Source organism: Melanostigma gelatinosum (genome assembly GCF_949748355.1).
Source record: "Melanostigma gelatinosum genome assembly, chromosome: 16".
In the NCBI taxonomy this organism is placed as follows: domain Eukaryota; kingdom Metazoa; phylum Chordata; class Actinopteri; order Perciformes; family Zoarcidae; genus Melanostigma; species Melanostigma gelatinosum.
The window spans coordinates 10,197,482-10,222,099 of NC_136649.1; the positions used below are offsets into that span (position 1 = coordinate 10,197,482).

A 24,618-nucleotide genomic window follows, 5' to 3' on the forward strand; every position below is an offset into this window, starting at 1 on the left:
CTGGGACAGACTCTCTGTGGGTTGATTTGCTTAGTTTCTCTAGTTTGTAGTCACACAGCAAACACAAGAAACTCTGCAGCCTCTGTCGTGTTTAGCCTGGGTCTAAAATGTCAATAACGACGGTATACAGTGCAGTTTTCGTTGGGGCATCGGTGTTCTCTCATGGGCAGACTGTCAAACAGACAGCAACCTCATACACAATATAAGAGCCACAGAGTCCGGACGACGACGACAACAACCCAGATTAAGGAAGATTCAAGATTTCATGCTCGAGTCTCCGACAACTTAACTCGTTGAAGGAGCCACCCAACAAATATTCACAGTGAAAGTTTGCAGGTTGTATAGCCAATTAGATGCTAATCATATTACTAACTGCTAATCAGCTACAGAACATTGAACAGCATGCATATACCACTTTGGTCTTCAATACAGACTAACCGTACTTTCAGTTTTGCTGTTCTCAAAGGTCTCATGTTAACTCATACTTGCTAATTTGTTTTTCTGTTTTTCTGTTCAGTCTGACCACCACTGAAAAAGTCCTTAGAAGTCTATTTTGAATACACTCGCTCTTCATAATGGTTATGTTGCTGTGCTGGAGTTCTTATGAATGTGCAGTAGGTAATGCCTAAGGCCTGTCACTCTCCCCCTTCATCCAGAGGCAGCTGGAGGCCCACCAGGAAGAGGGCATGGTGGTGTCCCACATGGTGGTGGCTGGGGTGGGCATCTGGATCGCCTTCAGCTCCGGTTCCACTCTGCGCCTTTTCCACACCGAGACCCTGGAGCACCTGCAGGACATTAACATTGCCACACCTGTCCACAACACACTGCCTGGTAAGACATGCGTCCCTTCACCTATCCAGGGTCAACTATGCTGACGATCAACAGATTTGAAAATCATTTTAGTAACGGCTCAAGTCAATCGTTCAAAAGTTCAGCATCAAAGACGGAATGTAGTCAGCCCACATGGTTTTGTTTTCACTGTTTTTCTTTTCTCCGCGTCCCATCCCCAACATTTTATTTTAGTTGGACAAATACAATCTGGTTGGGATCTTCTCGTTCCGTCTCCAAAGTAAGTCCTGGAGGTTTACGATGTTAAAAGGAAAGCACTAGACACGAACATCCTGACCCACCCGACGGACGTTACACAGAACCATTTGAGAAGCCGTCATTGGAAACTGTTTAGAGAAGGGTGGCACTTTCAAAAAAATACTTGGCAGGTGATTGGATGAACCTTCTGTCAATCAAACCACAACCCCCCCCCCCCCCCCCCTGGACTGAGACTGAAACCTTTTCAGATGGTATCAAACTGTCTGAAGAACAGCTAAGCCTAGTTCTCTCTTTCTGATATTTGATCTTCGAGTCGAATATACTCCTTCAGATACAGCCCAGCATTTGTGGATTGCTGTGCAGGTCCGACGACCTCGTGGCTTCAAAGTGCTGCCCGTGGCTGTCATCAGCGTAGGTGCTCATCCAGACTGCTCTTGTTTTGGCAGCTTTGTCATGCACTCGTCCTCCTGTAGTCTAAACAGGGAATCGGGAAGCTCTCATTTTGTCTCTATTTCTGAGTTGCACAAAGGAAAGCTTTGACCTCGTCAAGACACTTTTAGGAAACTTTGTGTGTTCTGGAAGGCGCTGTCAAAAAGGGGAAACTCCAGCCCAGACTTGAGCACTTGTAAAAACAAATCATGAGACATCGTTTTGATAAACGGCCAAACAAAGACAACATGAATTATGACGTCACATTGAAATATAGGGGCTTATTTGCATCTGAGCTACTAGTTCAGCATAAAATAACATTTCTCAGCTGTCTGAAACATCTGATGAAAGATCAAGAGCTTGTTTTGGAACTCACTATTATGCGAATACATCCATCACTTAAAAAGTAGAAATTCAATTTGTAACGTCGGTCGATCAGAATGTTGTTCTGGCAAAAAAATATGAACTGTGATGACAATTAAAACCAAAGCTATCTCGATTAAAAATCAATCGGAAGTATCTATTTCATTTGACAAGATCGAGCCTTACGAGTGAGAGCAGTAATCTAGATGAGAGCAGTGGTTTGTTCCTGCTTTGAAAAGCATTTACCTTACATCATCCCGCTGTAATGGTCCACCTTTGCTCTCCAGATGTAAACCTGTCATCACTCGGTAGTAATATCTGCCCGACTGCGTCAGAGGCGAGACAAATCGGCCGTATTTCACCATTTGTCACTATTTGATACGAGATGAGGCGTAATTGTGGGGAGTAAATATTTGCTTTAGAAGCTCAGAAAAACGGAGAAGTTTAAGTTTATCATATATGTAACGTACAGTGTATTGCATCGTGCAGAACTCCTGACCGTGTGCTTCAGCACGGACATTAGTTGTGTTGCTAAGGTGATTGTTGCCATCGCAGTGGCTGGTATTGTATTTGGTGTGCGGCAGTTTGTTGTGATGCTGCAACGGTTTCCTGCCGCGTGTGTTTAAGTCAAACGTCAAACCAAATGACTGTTACTGTAACGAGTGTCCCGGGCTGAAGTCTTCGGGGCGGTCCTGCTGCTGCTGCTGCTCTGGATCTTGTAAGCTGCTGTGTTTCATCAGCTTGATCCCAAAAACACACAGCCCCAAAAAAAAAAGGATGATTGTAGTTTCTTCTTCTGTTGATAGAATGTCAGGATTAGTGCAGACCGATCGCTGCTGCTCAGTCTCTCTTAGCGGCATGCTTAGAAATGCAGACAGCTGTGGTTTGGCCTGATGTCTAGAAGTTGTATGTGGATTTATTTATTGGCTTCCTCTTTACAGTGCATTGAGTGTATGAGGTTTTGATCTGTGTTTTGGTTTCTGATGATTCAATCAACGACTAGCCCTCAGTTGTTCTGTGCAATCTCATCTCAGTGCCGTTATTAACCCAGCTCTGCTCTAGTTACTCTTCAGAGTGACTTCTCTATTATTTGCCGCAAGGTAGCAATAACATTCAGAGAGGCAACAAAAGCATTTTAAGCGCGGCGACAAAAGAGAATGTCTGGAGGTTGCGTAACATCTGCTGAAGCAGGGTCGCTCTTTTCAGCGGACACTTCAAGCAGCATTTATAAATCAGCAGCAGAGTGGCACATCTCCTGTAATTGGCTTTTGGGGGAGATAGTTTTAAATGCCACTTGCGGCTATGAAGACGGAATCCAATGATGTCGAGGCTCAAATACAGACCGCACGAAAGAGCCATCCGCTCACCGCTTCCCGTATCCATGGCTACAAGTTATTCCAAGAGGCACAATGGTTCACAGTGCTGCTGCACCGTCTGCAGAGGAAACAGATTCTATAAACTGCATTGGCTACAGCAGAAATACTACATTTACAAACCCTGAGTTTCCTGAAGGAAATCCCTAATTGCATGTGAAAAATGTAACGACCAGCCGTTTGACCAGCCACACTGACTTGATATTGTGAGAGGATCTCACTCTGATAGCCAGTGTTTAGAGTAACAAGTAGAAGGGCCTGCTTGTCAAACAGATGTGAATGATAAAAGCAGCCCGGTTTGGGACCTCACTGCTAATAGGATCCATGCAACCGCAGAGGAAGCTGGTTCCGGGACAGACGACCACACTCGAAAGCTTTCATCCTCTGGGCCTCGCCATTAAGAGCTCACTTCCTTCCGATAGCAGCGTTTTTTGGTGAAGCAGTTGCATGAAGTCCACCTGTATGCCGCTCTTTCCGTGGTCTTCTGAGACCAAAAAACAAAGAAGTGCTGTTTCTGCACAAACTCTGATGTAATTGGAACTGCCATCCAAACTGTTTGGACGGGAGGGACTGCCTGCAATCGATGGGTCCAGGAAGTCCATTGTTCAGAAGGTGTATTGTGTTACAACACCAAATGCAATCTTGGCACACAAATGGAGAAATGGAGGCGTTGTCTTCAGTGTGAATGCCTCTGTAAATGGTTCAGTGTTGAATGCAGGAGATGCTCGAGGTGGAGTAATCCACCTCATGTTCATGCATGTTGGAGCAATTCTGCTAACTCCCTACATTCAACAGACAGTGAGCTAATGTGCTGTAATAGCAGTCGTTTCCAATGTAATCCATAGCTAGTGGTGGTTCAGGAACCGTGTGTGGCTCATGTTTTAGACTAATTTAGTTGTATATTCCCAAGCATTCATCTGAAAATATATATATTTTCCTCCAAGTTAGACGTGTTATTTGAGCTCCCTGTTGGAGTATGGGTTTATCTTATTGAACCTCTGTGATACCCACTGAATCTCAAAGGAAAGTGGGACGAGGATCCACCTCAGGACGAGTACAGAAGCTATAAAATAGTCCTGAAATATTCATAAAGCTTTAAAAAAGCTCCTAATAAGCACTTCAAAAGGCAGCGGTTCTCCATCAAAGCAGACTGCACCAGGATGGCGTCTCGGAGGAAGGTGGCGAGCTGGCAGGCTGCTGCGCTGAGGCTCTAGTCTGCCTTTGTCTGTTGCTCTGTGACCTAAATAAGCAGCCATGCATGGCTTAATGGGAGACAAACATCAGGGGGGGGGGGGGGTCAGTAAATAACACCTCCAGCTCTTCTTTGTTTGTTGTTGCACACATCCCAACACGGATAAGACACTTTCTTTTTTTAATAAGAGAACATCCACCTCTCTTAGAGATACAAGGACTGGATGACGGGCTGTAATGTGAAGAAGCTCTGGTTCAAACTCGTCCTAATTCGATTTTTCTCCTCTGAGATGTTTCAGATTAAGTTGAGATTCCTCACGATCAGTGAGGTATGATGATTTTAAGATATGTGTGAAGTTAACTTTCCGGCTCGCCGACTAAGTGCTTATGGCGCTTCCCTTTTTTCTTTTTTTTTTTTTGTCGATTGGTCAATCCAACGCTTTGGTCCAGACTGAAAAATCAGTTTGATAGATTTCTATAAGATTGTATACAGACGTTCATGGTCCCCAGAGGATGAAGCCTCCTGACTTCATCCTCTGGGGACCATGGCATTTAATAATGTCTTCACTAACTATTGGATGGAGTCCCTTGAAATTCAGTGCATACTTTAATTTTCCCCTCACCATTTTGATGACCCTCTGATCCTCTAAATAGGCAATGTTAGCATGCTAACATGCTAAACTAAAATTGAACGTGGTAAACATTGTACCTGCTAAACGTCAGCATGTTAACACTGTCGACTTGTCGGCATGTTGCCATGCTAGCGTTAGCATCTAGTTCAAAGTACTGCTGTCCCTAAGTGCATGCTCACAGAGCTGTTCATTGGGTGAACAAAGAGAAAATGTGGGTGTGATTTAGGAGCTAGAACGCTTCCAGCAGCATTACAATGGAGCTAATATAGGCCGACTGAAATGGCAATTACTGACATTGCTGATCTGAGTTATTTCGAGACTGAATCAAGTGATCAAGTGTATTATTGTAACGCTTGGGATTTGCTCCTCCCTCCTGCTGTTGCTTGTCGGGACTAAGTGCGGATCAAAGTGGTGCTCTGGTGTAGGATCAGGCCCAGAGCTGGGCCGTGTTGACGTTCACTCTGGGTTTATTTTAGTTCACCCATTGGGTGGGGAACTCCAAATATTATGAAAGGAGGAAGTTGAGCAAGGCCCCCGACCAGCAGTCCGTGTGTTCCTGCTAACTCCGGGCCCTCATTAGAAGCACATGTGGGCAGGGCCCAGTCTTCAACTGTACCTGCCTGCCTGGCATGATTCCTGGAAGTATGGTGTGTGTGTGTGTGTGTGTGTGTGTGCACCCCATGCAAGGGGTCAGCTCTAGTGAGAGGGTCAGGCAGAGAGGCTGGCAGTAATTTTTTCCCCGAAACCCCAAGAGGATTACTTTGAGGGAGGAAATTCAAGTCAAGCTGTTGCAGCAGTAATGACTCATGACAGTCTTCGCCTCCCACATAGCGGGACCCAAAAGGCTGTTTTTGCAAAAACTCCAGATTCTTATTACAATCATAAAAAGTGATGATAAAAATGTGTTACTCGATAGCGTTTGTTGCACAGCGTAGTCCTGACAGAGCTTCTGTGTGGGGACGGTCTGAGACGAGTGCCAAATTCCATATAATAAGTCACCTAACACAGCGAGCCTGACTTTACTGGCGTCCTTGTTGAGAGGTGCAGTTAAACTAACAATCACGCCTTTTTACAGTCCAAAGAGGCATCACAGAGACTTTTTGATTCTTCTGACCAGAAGGGAAAAGGTCAGTTCAGACTGTCCAACGCTCCTTTCCTTAATTACAGTTTTACGCTTCACTCCTTCGATGACAAAACACTTTTGTGTTTGTTTGTCTGAGTCAAAGCGGACCCATAATGGCGCATTTTATTTCTGCATTCAGACGCTTGAAAAGAGCTGCTTTCATCCAGGCTCCTCTTTTTACGTTGCCCTGGAGACAGGAAACCGTTGTCTCTGCCGAAATGCCGCCACTCGCTGAAAACAAAACACAACACGCCTCCCTCCCGCGCAACGGGCTGTATTCAAGTGGCCATGTGCCATTAACTATGCAGTTCTCCGATTTTTTTTTTTCTTTTTTTTTTTTTCCCAGGATACACAAGTGATGCTTGATTACCGTTCATGCGAAACACTTAATCGCTCTCTCAATATTTCAGAAATACATTTGATGCATGCAAGGTATAAATCTTATCTTAAGTTATACTTCTATTTTTCTTCCCCCCCCCCCCCCCCCCCCCACAGGAAACCAGAGAGTGTCGGTGAGTAGTCTGCTGGTCTGTCATGGTCTGCTGCTGGTGGGTACCAACCTGGGAGTGACTGTGGCCCTCTCTGTCCCCAGACTGCAGGGGATCCCCAAAGTCACAGGTAACGCCGACGCAGCACTGTATTACATATTCAGATGTACTCCGACACGGTCCCACAACTCTGGATTATTTTCATTTCCAAGTGTGTGTGAAACGTGCTCAGTGAATAATAAAGGGTCTGTGCCTGTTGTCAGGTCGGGGCATGGTGTCCTTACACGCTCACAACGGTCCGGTCAAGTTCCTCAGCGTGGCCGCCGCGGTGTGTAACCGGCCCTCTTCTGGTCCGTCGGCCTCCACCCCGCCCACCTCAGCTCAGCCAACAGAGACTGTGGACGATGATGGGGGGAACACCCAGCCCCCCTCCTCGGATTCCGCCCCGACCGCCCCTCGGGGACGGGGCGTGTGGCTGGGAGAGGCGGGCTGCACCGCCATGGCTCTCCGGGACTCCCTGTCCTCGTCGTCCTGCGGCTCCCTAGCGCCGTCCCAGGGCTCTTTGGAGCACGGGCCCGAGGACGGGGCCCTTTACGACGTGCTCCACGACCCGGCCCATCACCAGAGGGGCCGCCGGGTCAGCAAGGTGGACGTCAGCTCTCTGCTGGTGGTGTCTGGAGGCCTTGGCCACCGCAGGGTCAGCAAAAAGACCAAACAGTCTCGCCACGAGGACACCACCTCTACCATCATGATCTGGCAGATCCCCTTGCTCAGCATGTGACACCCAAAGCGCCTCAGTAGGTTGGAAATAACACTTTATCTATAACCAAGCAATACATACTTGTATCTTACCGATATCCTCTGTTTCTTTTCAGGTTTCAACAAAAGTGCTGCACACAACTCTCACAAAGGAGATCCGTGACACTTCACAGAATATTTGGGATCAATCAAAACTGAAAGGAGAAGTGCATCAAGCGCTCCACAATACTCCAGATGATGTTCCTACAGATGTCTCCTACCATAAAAGAAAAACAAAGTGTTAATATAACCACTCAATCATGACGCTTGACTGAGCAAACAGCCTCCGGACCAGTCGGAGGATATACTGTATACTTGTTGGAAAACACTGAAAGCTCTTCCTGTTTTTTTGTTTTTGTTTTTTTCCCCTGTAACATGGCTAATACATTACTCTCCAGTGTCTGTGCCGTACCAGTGGACTGTATAGGACTGCAGTATTCATATCAGTGTTTGTCTTCATGAAAGGTTTGTAAGGAAACGATGGGGCCTTCAATCTGTTACATAAACGTTTTATTCAGAGTAGGGTTCTGGCCAGACCTGTCGGTCATCTGTCGAGGCCCCGAGTTGTAAATATGAAGTATGACAACTCAGGAGTAAGTGTGTGTGAGAGTTTCGGGGTCATCTGTTGTGCTTCTATTCTGGTAACGGAGGAAAAAGGGATGGGGGGGAAAAAAAGGTGAAATATGTCGATGACTGAATCTGTTCGGGAAGGCTTGATGAGGAACCCTGGCTGGCCAGGTTCCTAATAATAAAGGCGTGAAAGTGTTGTCATCACCAGGAGAGACTTCCTCTCCCAATGAATTGTTTTGTCTCACATAAGGATATTTTAAAAAAAGGAAAAAAAGCTTTATACTTTTGTCACAATTTGTATCAACAAATGCATAAACTGTTTTATTTGAGCAACCTTGTGTACTTCATTTGAACCAATTCTTCAAATGATGCATGCAGTTCTCCACAATGTATCATTATACATCCTAATGTATTGTTTCATTGAAGATTCTCTTCCGGGGAAATACAGATGGAGTTCATGGCAACTTCTCTCGCAAGTTTCCAGCTAAAAATAAATAATGTAATGCACCAGTTACTAACGCTGACATATTTGAAGTCCTATTTTAGACCGAGGAAGAGAGAGCGTTAGTGCTCCTATTTCTCTTGACTCAAACTAACCTTGCACTTGTGCGCCACTCTGCTTGTGTGCAGACATCGGTACATGCTGGGACTAGCAATGTGCCCGAGGGGCCGCAGGAGCCGAGCCTGATACCGCTCTTCCGGGATTTCGCTGCTCATTTCTCCCACTGCCGCACGGAGAGGGTCAAGGCTTTTCCTCTCTTGCGACGCCCACGTCCACCGTTGCACAACCGCGTTTCACTACATTGTCAGCGCTTCCACGCAAAGACGGGAGGATTTCAGGTTGGAGTTGATCCCATGCTAGAATCCACGGCGTGCTTATTCCAAATATTGCCTGATCTTAACAATGGGGACTTGAGCCTAAGATAATATTTAACTCCTGGAACTGAATACTGGCTTGTATTTATTAACTTCTAGAAAAACGTGGCAACGCCTCTGTCTCGCTGAACCAACCCGAGTTTTCAGTTTGTCTGGCTGGGTGTTGCAACTGGAAGTCTTTTGTGTCCCTCTCTGACCCTGACGTTTCCATGGAGATCACTCATTTTGCGTATCAGTCTTTTTCGACGAGTCTTTGTTCTCGGAATACCCGGCATTAAAGCCTCCCAGCTGAATGCCCTCTAATCTCACACGGCTGATGGTTGTGTGATGCCCTTGCGGTGGCTCCCCTCTATTTATACATCTGAAGGCCAGTTGTTGACGCGCAGTCTCCTCGGTGGAGAGGTTGTGGACCCTGAATAAAATAACTGCTGCTGCCCTGTGAGGTCGTGCTATTTCTAAGCGGGCCTCGTCACGTGCCGTGTGCCTCTTTTATCACTGTAGAAACACAAACGTTTCCAATTCTGTTACTTTCACACTCTGGTTGTATCTCGTGTGGGAGTTAGTCAGAAATGATGCTGGATCATTTCCATAAAAAAGGAAAGTGACTCGTATCTCCAGGGCATCGTTCGGCAATTTGCTTTAGAGAGCGATCATGTCGGTCCTACAGGTATGTTTTATGATAAACTGTCTCATGCACAAACAGGTGGAGCGTGCTAATGCACCATCTATTGATTTTTGAACAGCGTTAGTGTAATATAAAATTCCTTTGGGGGGGGGGGGGGTCTAGTGTTTAATTATATTTTAATGTGCAGCTGTAATATCACTGTAATATCCTACTAAATTGTTCTCTCTAGGATTATGTCACATAAAGGGTCACACCTTTTCATGATGAAATGAGTTTGATGATACGTACAGGAATGTCGCATCTAAGATGGAGCGCGTGCGCCTGCTGTTGAGAGTAGGGTGAATGCCGACTGAAGGGGCGTGGTTTTGCTCAACGATGACCGCCTCGTAGTCAACGGTACCAAAAAAAAAAAAAAACCACAACAAAATGCACAGCCCTGGCAGGTCCGACAGCTGCCCACCTCTTGCTGCCCACGCTGGACAGCTCCCGCTTCCTGGAGGACGACGCGTTGGTGAACGTGCGCGGGCAGCTCTCCCCTCTTCCACCGGAGGAAATTAGTTGGCGATCTTGCTGATCTGAAGGAGGAGGTGCGACCTGAAATGACTGATGTTTGCTTGAGCGTCCCTCTTCTGCCTGCCTCGCCTCCGCCACTGAACCCGGGGGGGAGGTCGCAGTGCAGGGGCGCATGAAGCGGCGGCGGCAGCAGCAGCGGAGAGGGTCTGGGATCGGATCTGGGATCGGATCTGTGGGTGAAGTGAGCACAGCCTGGCTGGGATCACCAGGATCGAGGACTGCCTTACGTAACGGAGCTTTGTGCCGGACTGGCAGGGAAACTGCTGGTGCCGAGCTGTTTAATCGCAGAGAGGAAAACGCAGGTAAATCACATCACACTGGACATAAATCTGTATTTATGTGTACTCATTTAATTTACACTAGGTTGACGTAAAATAGCCTACTTATATTCTTTCTTGGTTTAACAAACTGGGCTGTTTTCTCGGCGTGTATCACACATTACGGGATAACGCGTTGGACAAGAGACGGGAGTTTTGATGTGATTACAAACGCCCTTTCTCAGTTTTATTGGAGATGAATCCCTCCATTAGCGCAACACCATTTGCGCATGCGCTCTGAATGGCTCCAGATTACCACCACAAATCATGGGCCGGCAGGGTGATTATGGCAGTGGGTCATGCAGTCAGTTTACAGCCACGAGAAGCCGCATGTTTGGGATTGCATCACTTTCTTTTGTTTAAAAAGTAGGTGTTGCATGCTGAAGCCGCTGCAGTTGGTTGACTCACCCGATGAAACATTAAAGGAGTGTAATACTCGGCAGAGCTGGAAATGGCAGCACAGTCATGTTTTCCTTTTAAATTTCAAGGTTTCCAGGTTTCCAATCTGTTTATTGGAGAAAGGGCGCCCCTTAGAGAATAAATACACCTTTGCAGCTTTGATGGCCCTTTTTTACCTCCTTCATTGGCCTTGGTTGAATTCCCTCCTTGTGTTCTCTTCCCCCCCCCCCCCCCCCCCCCCCCTTGTAGGTGAACGGAGAGGAGCACAATCACAAGCTTGTCCATCCACTCGGCATGGTCGGTGAAGGCGCCGCCTCCCGTCACAAGTGAGCACGTCGAGATGAACGAGTGTCGCAGGCATGATGGAGGGGCCGTCACCGTGGAGGCCGACGTCATCCTCCACGCCGTGAACCCTGACCTTGTCACGCCTTCTGACAGCGATGGGGATTTGTGTCCAGGTTACGTCCAAGGATTCCCGCAGGACAACCAGGATTTTAGCCCCCCTCCAGTGTTTGAGAAGGAATACCTGCTGGACGGTATGCTGATGGAGAATAACCACATCGGCCACCAGAAAGGCGACGTCCCGTACATCTCCAGGGCGGATCAGTATCGCCTCTCCAATGATAACGGAGGTCCGCAACAAAACTGTGAAGTCCACAATGGCGCCAGAGCGAAAGTGTCTCTCAATGCAGGTTGCCTGCCTGGCCAAGCCGAACAGGAAAGAGATTGGTCAGTCCTAAAATCGAACCTCGAGCGCAGGGACGGCAGCCAGGGAGCTGGAAAGTCCCCAAAAGAGCCTGATTTAGTCATCGAAGTCGGCGGGCAGAAGATCAACGCTCACAAGGCCGTCCTGGCGGAGAAGAGTGACTACTTCAAAGCACGGCTGTCACGTGACATCTTGAAAGTGAAGGGAGTGAGTTACAAGACTATGTCTACATTAATCGACTATATTTACACTTCTCAGATGAACGTTTGCAAGGGCAATGTCGTGGAAGTCATCACAGGGGCCAAAATCCTCCAGATCCCCTGCGCCGTCCAGGCAGCCATGGACTCCATGTCCGAGCAAATCACCGCGGAGAACTGCTACGAGATCCTGACCATCGCCAAAAAGCAGCGACTTAGCGAACTGAAGGAGACCGCCTACGGCTTCATGAGCGACAACTTCCTCCAGGTCCTCAAAGACCCCGCTGCGTACGGGCGCCTGAACGGGTCCGAGCGGGATCTGATCCTGAAGAAGAGAATGGAGGGGAGGAAGACTCTGATGGTGGCGGAGATAAACGACGTGTTCGATCGCGTCGGGAGCCGGCCGCCGAGCCGATGCGGCAGCCGACCGCAGAGCCCTTTGTCGGTTGGGTCATTGGAGGAGAGTCATTTGATTTACTGCTTCAACGAAACCGCTAATGACTGGAGATCTTTAACGGCGATGCCCGAGGACATAAACACGAAAGGGTGCGGGATCTGCACGATGTATAACTACCTGTTTGTGGCAGGGGGGATAAAGGGCTACGGGGACAAGGGCAAGGTTTCAGACCAGGTCTTCTGTTACAACCCCATAACCAACCGCTGGGCCGAGGTACGACCTCTGACCCAAGCTCGTGCCCAGCTCAAGCTCGTGTCCATGGATGGCTACTTGTACGCCATTGGAGGGGAATGTTTATTTACAGTGGAAAAATACGACCCTCGCATGGACCGCTGGACCGCCGTGGCCCCTTTGCCCAAGGGAGCCTTCGCGGTGGCCCACGAGGCCACCACCTGCAGCGGGGAGCTTTACGTGTCGGGGGGCTCCCTCTTCTACCGCCTTCTGAAGTACGACACCAAGCGGGACGAGTGGCAGGAGTGCCCCTTCAACAACAGCAGGAAGAAGTCCACCGACATGGTGGCGTTCAAGAGCTTCATCTACCGCTTTGACGTCAACCGCGAGCAGGGGATCACCGTGTTCAAGTACAACAGCATCGTGAAGATGTGGCATGACTGCGCGGCGCAGAGGCTGGGAAGTCATTTGCACTTCAGGTGTGCCGTGATCGGGAACTGCATCTACTGCGTGAACAAGAGCCAGACTCTTCAGTTTGTGGTGGAGGAGGAGAACGCCTACTTTGTTGAGGAGGCCCTGAAGGCGCCTCTGGAGGCAAAAGGGGTTCTGTTTCCTTTTGTTCTCACTTTGCCTGAAAAGCCTGAGAAAGTGACATAGTGCGTGTGTGTCTGCAAGTGTGTGTGTGTGTGTGTGTTCCAGACCAACAAAATAAATGCATAATAGCGAAACTGAAATAAGCAGAAGACCTTATATACATTCTTCAATGTCAGCTTTCTATCTCAGTGTCTCATTGCCTGCTTGCAATGGAATGTGTGTATTTGCATGGCAATTTAATGTGTCTGCAGGGTTGAAGCCTTAAAAGGATTTTTCATTTTTTTGAGTTGAATGAATAATTGTATCTGACTGTAGATAATGACATGACAGTGGCTGTAGGTTATTTTGTGCACTTTCTTTGAATAGAATAGATGTTATTTAGAACATATTAACTCGTTGACTGGTGACAAGTGTTTTGTTGAAAGTTGTATAAAGAAAAAAAAGAACGGAAGCAGTCGTAGTGCGCCTTATGAGCGGTGCAACACAGGTTCTATGCAAAGGAGACAGAGGAGACAGGTGTGTCTGCTGTAATGCTATTTAATATTTACCATCATGGGAATCTGACTTACAATAATTCTTCCATCTAAGGCTGCAACTTATGATTGTTTTCAGCGTTTATTTGTGACTTATTGTTTGATCAACAAAATGTCAGATAAAATGAAACGATACACTCCAAGGAGATGCATTTGAATGTTTTATACAACCAACAGTTCAAAACCCAAATATATTTTGGTTTTATTATTATATATTATAAAAGAGCTTCGGATCCTCACATTTAAGAAACTGAAAACAGCAAATGTTTGCCATACTTCCTTGAGAAAACGAATCAAAAGTAGTTGCAGAAACAGTCTTCAAGAGGCTTCAGGCTTACGAAACACTAAACTGGAAACTGAACTTTAAGTTTTATGAGTACATATATTCACATTTGCATTCAGAATAATGCTATTTTGCTGATAGAGCATACTCTACTCACGTGTGTCACAGGTCCTACATTTAGCACACTTGCCAAAGATAAAGAACGATCAAAACTGACAAAGTCTTTTGTGGATTAAGTTCCTAATAAAAAGCGCTCCATTGACGGCACCAGAGTTGAGTTATAAACTGAAAGCAATCTGTGGTTTCCTGAGAGGAAGGGCATCACGTTAGCTCACAGTCACTGTCTGGCAAGTTGAGGGAAAGTAAGCCATTTAGAATACATAAAGATGCAAAGATGCTCTTGTATTTCTTTCCCTGTTAGCGTTTAAGGAGACAGCAAAAGGACCCATGTTCAAGTGCTAGCAGGTTTCCTTTTCCTCCCTGTTGAGGTCAAAGGTGAAATCCACCACTACAGGGCTGGAACATGGTCAGGGTCGTGGCCCTCACTGCGTCCACAAACGAGACATCCTGCTGTCATGACACGAACAAATGTTCTTTTTGCATCACTGCACATTAATACCATTTTGTTTCTTCTCTAAATTTCCTTCTTTTAGACATTTCACAGTATCGCTGCTGCAGCAACACATTCTAATGGTGGTTACACTCTTGGAATAAATTGCTTTTGATAACTCTTTTTTTTTTTTAGGAATGTCTCCAGGCAGGACAAGATGGATGTGGTTTTGCTATTTCGCTGGCTGGCATCTGTATTTTTGTGAATTCTTTTTTCTGTATGGATTTGCTGCTGCTGTGATGGACAGTAAAGTGATGCAACGTTCGGCTTCCTGTTCAAGGCATATGGAGTGGGCTAATGTATATCAGTCAGAAATAAGTGCTTCAAATAAAATGTTTTGTGTCTGAATATGATCTGTTTTTCTGAATACGTCTTTAACGGGGGGAGGGGAGGGGGGCGGGGAGAAGTGCTGCATTATTTTTTAACCTGAAACAGAGCTGCCATCTAGTGGATGCTGACTAACTGCACCCAGTAACACCGGTTCAAACATGAGCTCGTGCCCAACAACACATTTAAGAACTCGGTTGGCTGTATTTCCCTTTCTAATACATGTGATTGTCTTAATGACAACACATATATGAGATATTGTGCCTAATAATTCAAATTATGAGACAGTATGACTCCGTTGACTTTCTCAAACGTTCCCTGTGATTATGATATATTATTTCATAGTGAGATGCTTCTCCTGACTCAAACAATTTTCAAAATGTTATCCAACTACATGAAAAAGTTAGAGTAAAACAAATGCATGTGGTCTTTGTTGATCCTGTCCATCCTGTCATTTGAGAGTTGAACTGCTCCAAATGCGGAGAAAACAAGTATTAATGCAATACTCATGTCACGAGAGGGTGGATAGCCAGTGAACAATTGTTAAAGGGCTGCGAGGTAATAGTAACACAATATGATAGAAGTAATACAATACAGCCTCACCATAGTACATTTGGCTGTATGATAGCTGCTGCATTGACTGTATATTACGTCTCTTTTCACAAAGACAGGTTTGTGGACAGCTGTGTTGAACAGTTATGTGTTGTTATCCCAAAACTATATAAGGTTTTGTTGTTAAAAGCAAACATACAGTGACATTTCTTTTTCTATCCCTGCATCCATGAAAGGATTAAATGAGAGAACAGTTGTTTTTTAAAAGCGAGACGTTGTAATCTTTGCTAAACAGCAGCCACTGTGGGCCGAAGTGGAAATTACAGGATAACAGCACATCAAATATTCCTTCATTTCCCAAGATTCTCTCTGTTTTCTCAAAAGACATCATCATTGTGTGACCTGACTGAGAGAGATGGGGCCACAAGACAGAATCAACATGCCTTCATGGTGAGTTTACTTCTTGTTTGACTTTTGTGTGAAAACAAAACCCCATTTGTGACATGATAGAACATGGTGCAACTCCACTGTAGATTCTGCCTTTCATTCACCAGCCCGCATCCCAAACTTAGGGCCAATATTGCTGATAAAGCCTCACTCAAGACTTCAAAGTGTACAACGATCCAGATTTGAACAACTTTGCAGTACAGACATCAGTGCGGTCAAGGCCTACTACTGTATCGTACATGCCAGTATAGTGAGACTGCTCTACTGCTCGAGGGCCAAATGCATGTTAAAAATGTGTTTCAAAACTCTAAAGTACAATCCAAAACAATATTAAAAAAGAACAATAATATGACTGTGTGAATACTCTACGTCTTGCAAATGTGTCTTTCTTGTACTGGTTGTGGTTATCCACAGACCACACTGTGGACAGGTTGTATTTGGACTTTTCAGTGTGTCGTTTTGTGGTTTACCTACCAGAGTAAGATGGTGCGCAAATAAATGAATTCATTTAGTGACTCAATTTAATGACACGTCACCACAAACTACAGCCTGAAAAGGACCATCGATTTAATATTTGCTTCACAGAGCGACACTTTATTCCAGAGGTGTCATATTGAGTTGGTTGCTGCTTCTCTTGAGTCCCCTTCCTCTATTTCCCACTATGTTCACCGCTTCAACACTGGAGGGCAGTATGAGCCCGATGTAAATAATGGACATGGACGCAGCTGCACCATTTCCCATCCCGGCATGCTCCGTATACTTGAATTTGTATTGGGGTGTGCTGTATACTGCCATACACCAGCCAGCTATGGATTAATGATTTTAATGTAGTAGCCGAGAGTTTTAATACTTATTTACATAACTTGGAATACAGCAGGTTAAGAAGTAAAGAAGAAAGCTTTGGTACTCAATATAAAACCAGCAGACCGGACTCTCAGCCTGTTGCCATGATGTTAGGCTGACTGACAACCCCCTGACGTTTGGGTTGAACCCGTGCATCTGATTCTTAAGTTCACCGCCTGCCCTATCTAATGCTACTTAACTAGCGTTAACTAACTAACTAACTAGTGAAGTATTCGGCAGTGTCCAACCTACATAGCATATATTCTCTGACTGTTAAAAATAAGAAAGAAAACATCAGAAACCATGCCCGGTACACAAATGTTTTGTGACTGTTGATATTGGCGAATTTCACACCTGCCCTGCCTAATTGGAACGCAATTAGCATTAGCTTAGTTTATACTAACGAGCTAGTTAGTACAGAAGCTAATGTAACAGAATACCTGACTTCTGAGCCAACTCCACTGTCCAATGAAGAATTGATTTGAGATTATCTTAGCATGGTAAAAGGTCAGCTTGGTGTTCAACAAGCATACATGTGAAAATTCTTTAAAAACTTAAACGTGTGTGAATGTACTTGGAAGATGCTACCTAGCTAAGTAGCAGCAAAGACGAACCCAGTGGCTAACGTTAGCCACCGCAATTCATCATCAAGGGAACAAAATGCTGCATCAGAGCTAAGTAAAGAGAGGGAAATGTGCTTTTATTTGGCTAATGTTACTGCTTTCACAATAGTGCCGTTAGCTATTGTCGACCTGAGGTGAGAAGTTGCTCTAAAACTGTCTTTGGCAATTTTGTCTGGTTTTTTTTTTCTCTTTTTTTTTTGCAGTGTCATCAGTTTCCACAATGACCTGGTTAGGCGAGGAGCTGAATGCTCTCATTGCAGTTTGGCTAAAACAAATATTCCTGCAACACACAGAGTAAAAGGTAACGAGGGTGTTCTCATACATGTTGGATGTGGTGGGACCATATTTGCAATTCACTCACTGTGACGTTTGGTGGAATTCTTTGTCGTCCTGTAAATAATATATGGGTAATATAACTTACCTGTTTCATAAACGGTCCACCTGGGAACCCCTAATTTAGGCCAAAGACTATTTCATTGCTCATTATGACTACGACTTACCATTTCAGTGTTTCACATCTTCTTTTTTTTACATTGTCTTCTGTTTGTCATGCTTTCAAATGTACACAGGAGGTGTGAAGTTGGAACCACAATGAACGGATCCCCCTACTTGAAACATGAAACGTGACTCATCCCCTGAGAACGCTCTGGAGGTGCTGAATGATGTGATTATCCACCATGGCCAGCGAAGCAAGGGCATGCATTCCATCAGCCGTGGCACAGTTGTTGTACAGACGGATACATCCACCAGGATCTAGTCTGACGCGGCCTTCTTTGGAGGTAAGCAGCTCGCCCCGTGCTGCAGTCGTCTTTAGTTCTCTTACTGAATACTAATTATGTTTGCATAATTGGTTTTAGTCATTTAAATGGGGCGCTTGTGAAATCTTTTTTCCCCTTGTTTTCACCTACAGCTATATTTAGCTAACACGGTCTGTCTGAATCTGAACTGCTTTGTTAAAAAAAAAAATGAGGCATTAGTGGTTTAGACTTCAAAGTGCAGTGTCAATTGATCTTACGTCTTGAAAGAATGAAGATAAAAATTTGAAAATGCCTTAAAACAGCAAACGCGATAAGCTGTTGGGAATGTTTTTGTGCTGGGCTGTTAAATAGCGTTGAGCAGCCTCTTTCTGTGTCATGGCAAAGAAATGTGAAAAAATACATTTTGTTTTAATTTCCAGTTGATTATCTGTGATTATGCTCTGAAACAGCATACTTACCCTTTAAAGAGACAGACTGAAAACGTTACACGCTGGAAAATAGAATCACCAGAAAGAACAGAATGGCCCGGGGAGAAGCGTCATGTAATGTGCTTTTGCGTATCCACCCTGCACTCTCTCATTCCCATTTGAATATACACAGAATTATTTACACCTTCAAGGCAACTCGACTGAACTGCACATCAGTCAATTAGTAAATCAGAAATTTTCCGTGATTTCAGTTTAGCGTGGAGTCCTTGGCTCCCTCTGGTCCTCTCTCCCCCCCCCCCCCCCCCCCCTTTTAGTCTCCCATCCTGACAGTGACAAATTACTCCTCTGCTTGGCGAGATTGAAAATTAAAAGCATTTAAAGTTGCTCATGCATTTATGCTGATGAGAAATTCAGATATGATTTGCATGCGAAAGAGGCTAGTCTGGGAACTCATCGTTGCCCCCGCCACCTCCAGCCTCGTCTTTAGGCTCTGTTTTCTTCCTCTAGAATACAGGCAAAGAAGAAAACGAGGTTTGTGAACACTGAAAAATGTGACGTTTTATACGGCTGCGTTTCATTGCATACAAAGGAATTGTATGATTTCCTTTTTAAGAGGGTCTTTGTACAGTATTTATGATGCAACCTACCATTGGTACCCCCCTATAGCCACTCAGGCAAATTGGGTCATTGTGTCTGGCGTCGTCACATCAAACTACAGGAGGAAACACTATGAACATAATGACATTGTGCAGTTACTGCTCATGCTGTCTCCTGTCACTATTTGGATAGGGACCGTTAGATACAGGATGTATCGACTTGTATGACACTGGCAAGGCAAAGTTTAAAATATGACCATTATTTCGGTGGGCATAAGCTTCTAAAGTCTAATATTAAAATGTTTGTTCAGATGAAAAAGGCTTTGTGTTGCGATAAATATGTGCAGAACACTTTGGAGCCGGAGGATTAAAACTCAGGGTTGATTTGTTTTCCCCAGTAAGCTCCATCCACGTCTTCTTCTTCTCAAAATATATCAAAGCACACGGCTTCCTTGAATTTGTTTGTTCCGCAGTTACTAAATGAATGTAACCTTGGAAACGAGATGCATTAATGAAGGCGGAAAAATTAAATGGGACTTTAATTTGTTCCAGTGTTCGTAGCTGAGGTGAAATGGATTAGCTTTGATTGAGGTGTGAGATGAAGAAGGAAAGCGCTGACATGACACTTGTATTTGTCATCGTGTCATTTCAAGGAGGATGCTGCAGCAATTATGAATATGGGTACACAGCAATTAAAAGCGGGAGTATTCATAAATAATTTTCATATTAATTTTTCAGTGGTCGCTGAAATGATTGCCACTGCACACAGGCGTTCCAATTATGCTGCTAAATTAGAAATGTCAATATTAAGAAATAATTAAACTTGGGAATGCATTAAGGTTGTCAGAAACACTTAAAAAGTTATGACCACCACTCAAAAGATGTTTTCTCTAATATGTTTTGCAGTGATTTATCAGTTAAAGATGAGTCTTTGAGCAATGTGTGTGGCAAACTGAGCTAGCTAGGTAGTTAGTAAGTTACATGATGTTTTGTTTACAGGCGCGGCTCTCAGAGCATCCATATCCAGAGTGCAGTCCTAGTAAGGGAAAGAAGAAGATACTTCCTTACCCTTAACTCCTGTGCTTGTAACACCTGTCCCTTTCTTTTAGAGCACTTCCTGCCTCTGCAAACTGTGCTTGTTAAGGGTCCCCAAAGAGATGGCAGAAGGATCCACGGATCCACTAAATCAGTGATTCTTAATCATAGGGCCGCGGCCCACTATTGGGCCGCGAGCGCCACCTAGAGGGCCGCAAAAAACTTTCAGTTGTGCACCTGTGGGCCGCGAGGGCCGTGGGACCGCATAGGTTGTCAATTGAAGACACCAGAGATATTACTGTTATCCATGAGACGCTCAGTTACAATATAGCTTCCCACCACCTGGTGGCGGTAATGCGTCAGTCAGTTGTTTAACAAGCTGCAATAAGCAGAAGAAGACACTCAGCTAGCCGCTAGCCTGTAGCGAAAGTTATGGATAAGTTTTTAAAAAGAAAAAATGAAGATGACAGTGGTGCCATACCCCCTAAAAGTCTAAATGTGTGCGCAAGTACAACCCTGACTTTCTTAAGTACGGCTTTGTGAACGGAGGCAACGAGGCAGAGCCGAGGGCTCAGTGTGTGGAATGTGAGCTAATGCTATCAAACGAAGCACTGAAGCCTTCAAAAATAAAGAGACACCAAGCGACGAAACATCCAACGCTCGTGGGAAAGCCTGTTGGGCTTCTTGTTGTGTATGCAGGTTTCCATACACATGATAAATAAATGTCTTTGTGATCATCACATTGTATCATCTTATTTATTTAACAAGGGTTTTGCCTGTTCAACTGGGGAGGGGATGGAGGACGCCGGCGTCCTCCATCCCCTCCCCTTCCGTTCCTACGGCTTGCTTGCGAAACTACGTCACAAAATATGTCCGTGTTTGGTATCCCAGCATGCCCAAAATCCTCATCTTTGCAAATAAATCATCGATTTTTTTTCATTTCTTTTGGATTTTTCACAAAAGGAGCCCAAACACACACTGTCCAAAGTCGCCATAACCGCTGCAAGTCGTATCTTGCAGCATTTCGACGGAAAAAGACACATTACAGACCCGACTAGGTGCTCGCGGATGTTACCATGGAGCTAGTGGCTTCAGAAAACGCCCGTACTTGTAGTACAAACCTTATCTTCCTCTTCTATAAGCCGTCAACCAACGTATAACCTTTGCGTAAACTGAGCTGCCCGCACACTCGATAATTCGCTCGGTTGCAGCCATTACGCACAGCAAGTCCGCTACTCACACACCACGTCTTCGACCATATATAGTTTTTGCAATTTGCAAAGGCTAAAAATAAAAGGAAAATAATATAATATCAAAATATAAAGAGAGAAACACCTTTAGTGTGTCCGAATATCATTTGGTTACCATGTGTCCATTTGGGTCTCCAAATGTCCTTTTCGAGCTCCGCCTGGATCTCTTCATGGAAGAAACTCTGTAGAATGGTCATACTTTGTCCAATCTTCTTCAAATGTGAGGCAGTTGTTCACTGATGGTGTAGTTACAGCCCTATACTGTCATTTACCTGCAAAAATACAGCCACAGGCAGTTATTTATACAGAAAAATCCTTTTTTATTTTATGCGGACAAAAATCTTCAATTTTTACTGACTTCAAAGGCCCACTGCTCTGTTTCTGTATAACCTACAGGTTTTCTGATACTTTTGATGCATATAGTCAGAGTGGTTCAGAAGCTACAGCCATTTTAGTGAGATCAATTAGTTAAACTAATAGTGTTAATATTTGAATGGGCCCCGGGACACTTTGTACTTGAAAAGTTGGGCCCCGAGGTCAAAAAGGTTAAGAACCCCTGCACTAAATCACAGGTGCTCACATTATCTTAAATACATTAAACATTCGTCTTCGGATTCGTTATCGGTAAAAGGTATTATTTTCCCTGCAATCGTAAGTATGAGAAGGATGATAACATCTGGACATCAACTCAATATTTAATTGTTTGCCAGCTATATATCTCAATTTAAAACATGTATGTTTGTGTGAATTGAGATAACCGTTCACTGCAGTTACTCAGTTGTATCATAACCAAGTAGTTTTTTCTTCAATGACACAGTTTTAGTTGAACATTTAATGTCTGCAGTACATTTATGTGTGTTATGTTATCTGAGTATGGTGAATAATCCAGTGTCTGTTATTCAATTAGTTTAGCTTTTATGTGTTTTAAATATGTTTGAGCTGCCCTTTCAAACTAATTTGAATTTAAATAATTTCAATACATTTAAATGATCTTCCTTTCTCTGAAAATCTTATATTTTATATGCATATCGTAAAGTATTTGGTTCATTCCTGTGATCTCAAATGCTTCAAGCTGTATTTGTAAACATCAAAATTCTCCCACAAATAATCCAAACTTAGCTCTACATTGAAAGAGAGTGAAACATGCTCCGACCAAATATTGTTTGGTCTTAAACTTCCTCCAATAACGTTTTTTTCCCAGAGAAGTTAACAATACTTATGTCCCATTCAGTTGTTGAGTTTGTCTCTGGATATTAAAAGTGTCAGGAGAGACTTGACTTACTTGTTTTCATCTTGAGAGACAAACACACATTGAACTGCCTTTTTGATCATAGGAATATATTTTCATTCCAATACGGATCTCACAGGTAGCTGCATGTTGATACTGGTAGATTTAAGGGAGTAATAATCAAGTAGAACCATCACCTGTTGACTGCAGCGGAAGCTGACTGAAAGAAAAGACTTGAAAGCATTTGTACCTCAAAGCGATGGCAGCCTCTAATGAAAGGATTGGCTTTGGCACAGCACGTTGGCCACGTAGGCCTCAAAGCCTCGTGTGACAGCTCTTTAATTGGACTGCTCCGTTCCCTCAGTGCTGTAAAATGTTACTAGCCAGCATCGCTTGACTGTTGGTATAATTATTCTCCAATATACTGCAATAAAATCCAGCTCGACAACGTTGATCTCAAGGAATTCTCTACGTCTACTTATGAATACAGGCAATTTCATGTTCATTTGGATCCTTGATATCCCTCCCCGAGACTTACTGAATCATTTCTCCTCATCAAACGCTAACTGAGCACTCGCGCATGGAGGAGGACCAGGAAGTCAGACTCCTTGGTTGTTACAGTTAAAGCAACGCTTCGTGCTGCCATCGGCGGGTAATCACTGAAACCATGTCGAATTACCTTTTTTTTGCGTGTTGTTTGTAGTTCTTCCGAGTCAACAGCAGAGAGGACTTCGCAGTAGTTGTGAGAGTATAAACTCATCGTTATCCAGCCTGTGTAGATGAAGTGTGTATGTCACAAATGAAGGTTGAATCCTTGACGTTGGTGCTGTCGACGTCTCTCTCTGTCCATCTCTTCCTTGTTGCGCTTGTTTTCCCCTCCTGAACGCAAAGAGTAAAAAGACCCTTGTGAACCAAAGCCTATATCAGTCATATGAAAGATGTGTGTGTGTGTGTGTGTGTGTATGTGTATGTGTGTGTGTGTGTGTGTGTGTGTGTGTGTGTCTGTCCCCTCTAGCCTGCGGCTGCAGATTAGCCATGAGAGCCAGAGGATCGCCCCCGCTCTCTGACAAATGAGAAAAGCCACAGTGGCCCTGGCAAAAGTGACAGGCCAAATGGAAGCAATTCCTCCCGAGGCGGGGGAGAGCAGCTGTGACCGGGGCCCGCTATGCCACTCCACTCTAGAAAAGACCCCTATGTCTGCATGTGTGTGTGTGTTTGTCTGTGTGTCGGCTATAGAGACTTAACCCGCGAAGACAATTTCTCTCTTGGCGGCCCCCACGATGCGCTGCGTGCTGCTGACCTATGGGAAACCCCATCAGTCGCAGGTGACCATGCACCTTTACCTGGAGGGGGGTTTAGCCTTGTGTGTTTGTTTTACCCTGCTCTATTCTGCCCTGTGCTCTACGGGATGCATGTGTGTGTGCGTACCTGGTCGTGGCTGGTGTTTTACGTTATACATATCTGTTTGTGCCGATGTAATGGGCCCCAGACAAAGACTTCGCACACGGTTCTGGGATCATTCCCTTTTTTAAAGAACAGTGCCAGGGTGCTTAAACCCAGCCTCACTTTCAGAGCGCTGTGGATGTGTGAGTAATTGACACTGAGCCCTGATGGATTAAATACTACCCTGCTGAGATTGACTCTCTCTGCTACTGGGCACTACTATCGGCCTGCTAGCAACAGGACACGTTCAGTGGCAAAGAGTGATATGAGCAACAGGGATGGAAAGAAATGTGGAGAGTTTTTATCAGTCTCAAACCATCTAAATAAATAAGACCGATGGGTGTGCAGTGTTTGAGCAAAGAGGCCTAAAAAATGAATAGTACAAGATGGATCTAGCTCATCGTTGGAGGCTGTTCCCACGAGTGTGTTGTATTCTGCCTCTGGTTCAGCGAGGCTATCTGTCAAGAGGCATATCCAACCCTGTGTCTCCACTGTGTCTTTCCTCCTTGTCTTTAAATCTCCCCGTTCTCCCCTCTCTCTCTCTCGCTCGCTCTCTCTCTCTCACTCACTCACTCACTCACTCACTCACTCACTCACTCACTCACACTCTCTCTCTCTCTCTCTCTCTCTCTCTCTCTTTCTTTCTCTCTCTCTCTCTCTTTCTCTCTCTCTCTCTCTCTCTTTCTCTCTCTCTCTCTCCCCCCCCCTCTCTCTCTCTCTCTCTCTCTCTCTC

General features: G+C 44.9%; 2 protein-coding genes across 4 annotated transcripts in view; both read left to right on the forward strand.

The window, feature by feature from the left end:
* The window catches only part of arhgef10 (Rho guanine nucleotide exchange factor (GEF) 10), a 39,442-nt gene extending 30,994 nt beyond the window's left edge, over nucleotides 1-8,448 (forward strand). For 2 of the 3 annotated variants that reach the window (XM_079286517.1, XM_079286518.1), the window contains 4 exons: nucleotides 657-831; nucleotides 6,654-6,776; nucleotides 6,910-7,443; nucleotides 7,522-8,448. In XM_079286517.1, coding sequence (XP_079142643.1) covers nucleotides 657-831; nucleotides 6,654-6,776; nucleotides 6,910-7,427 — 816 coding nt within the window. In that variant the 3' untranslated portion in view covers nucleotides 7,428-7,443; nucleotides 7,522-8,448. Of the gene's footprint in view, nucleotides 1-656; nucleotides 832-6,653; nucleotides 6,777-6,909; nucleotides 7,444-7,521 lie in introns of those variants that run through there. The other variant, XM_079286519.1, reaches the window with a different exon arrangement.
* A 1,360-nt stretch (nucleotides 8,449-9,808) lies between these two features.
* Nucleotides 9,809-14,643, forward strand: kbtbd11 (kelch repeat and BTB (POZ) domain containing 11). Its single transcript, XM_079287381.1, has 2 exons — nucleotides 9,809-10,390; nucleotides 11,054-14,643. Exon 2 carries the CDS (start codon nucleotides 11,145-11,147, stop codon nucleotides 12,990-12,992), a length of 1,848 nt encoding a protein of 615 aa, XP_079143507.1. The 5' UTR covers nucleotides 9,809-10,390; nucleotides 11,054-11,144; the 3' UTR covers nucleotides 12,993-14,643.
* Nucleotides 14,644-24,618: the final 9,975 nt, after the last annotated feature.

Excerpts from the sequence above, each read along its gene's own strand:
- kbtbd11 (XM_079287381.1), top strand. The coding sequence starts at position 11,145 with ATGAACGAGTGTCGCAGGCATGATGGAGGGGCCGTCACCGTGGAGGCC.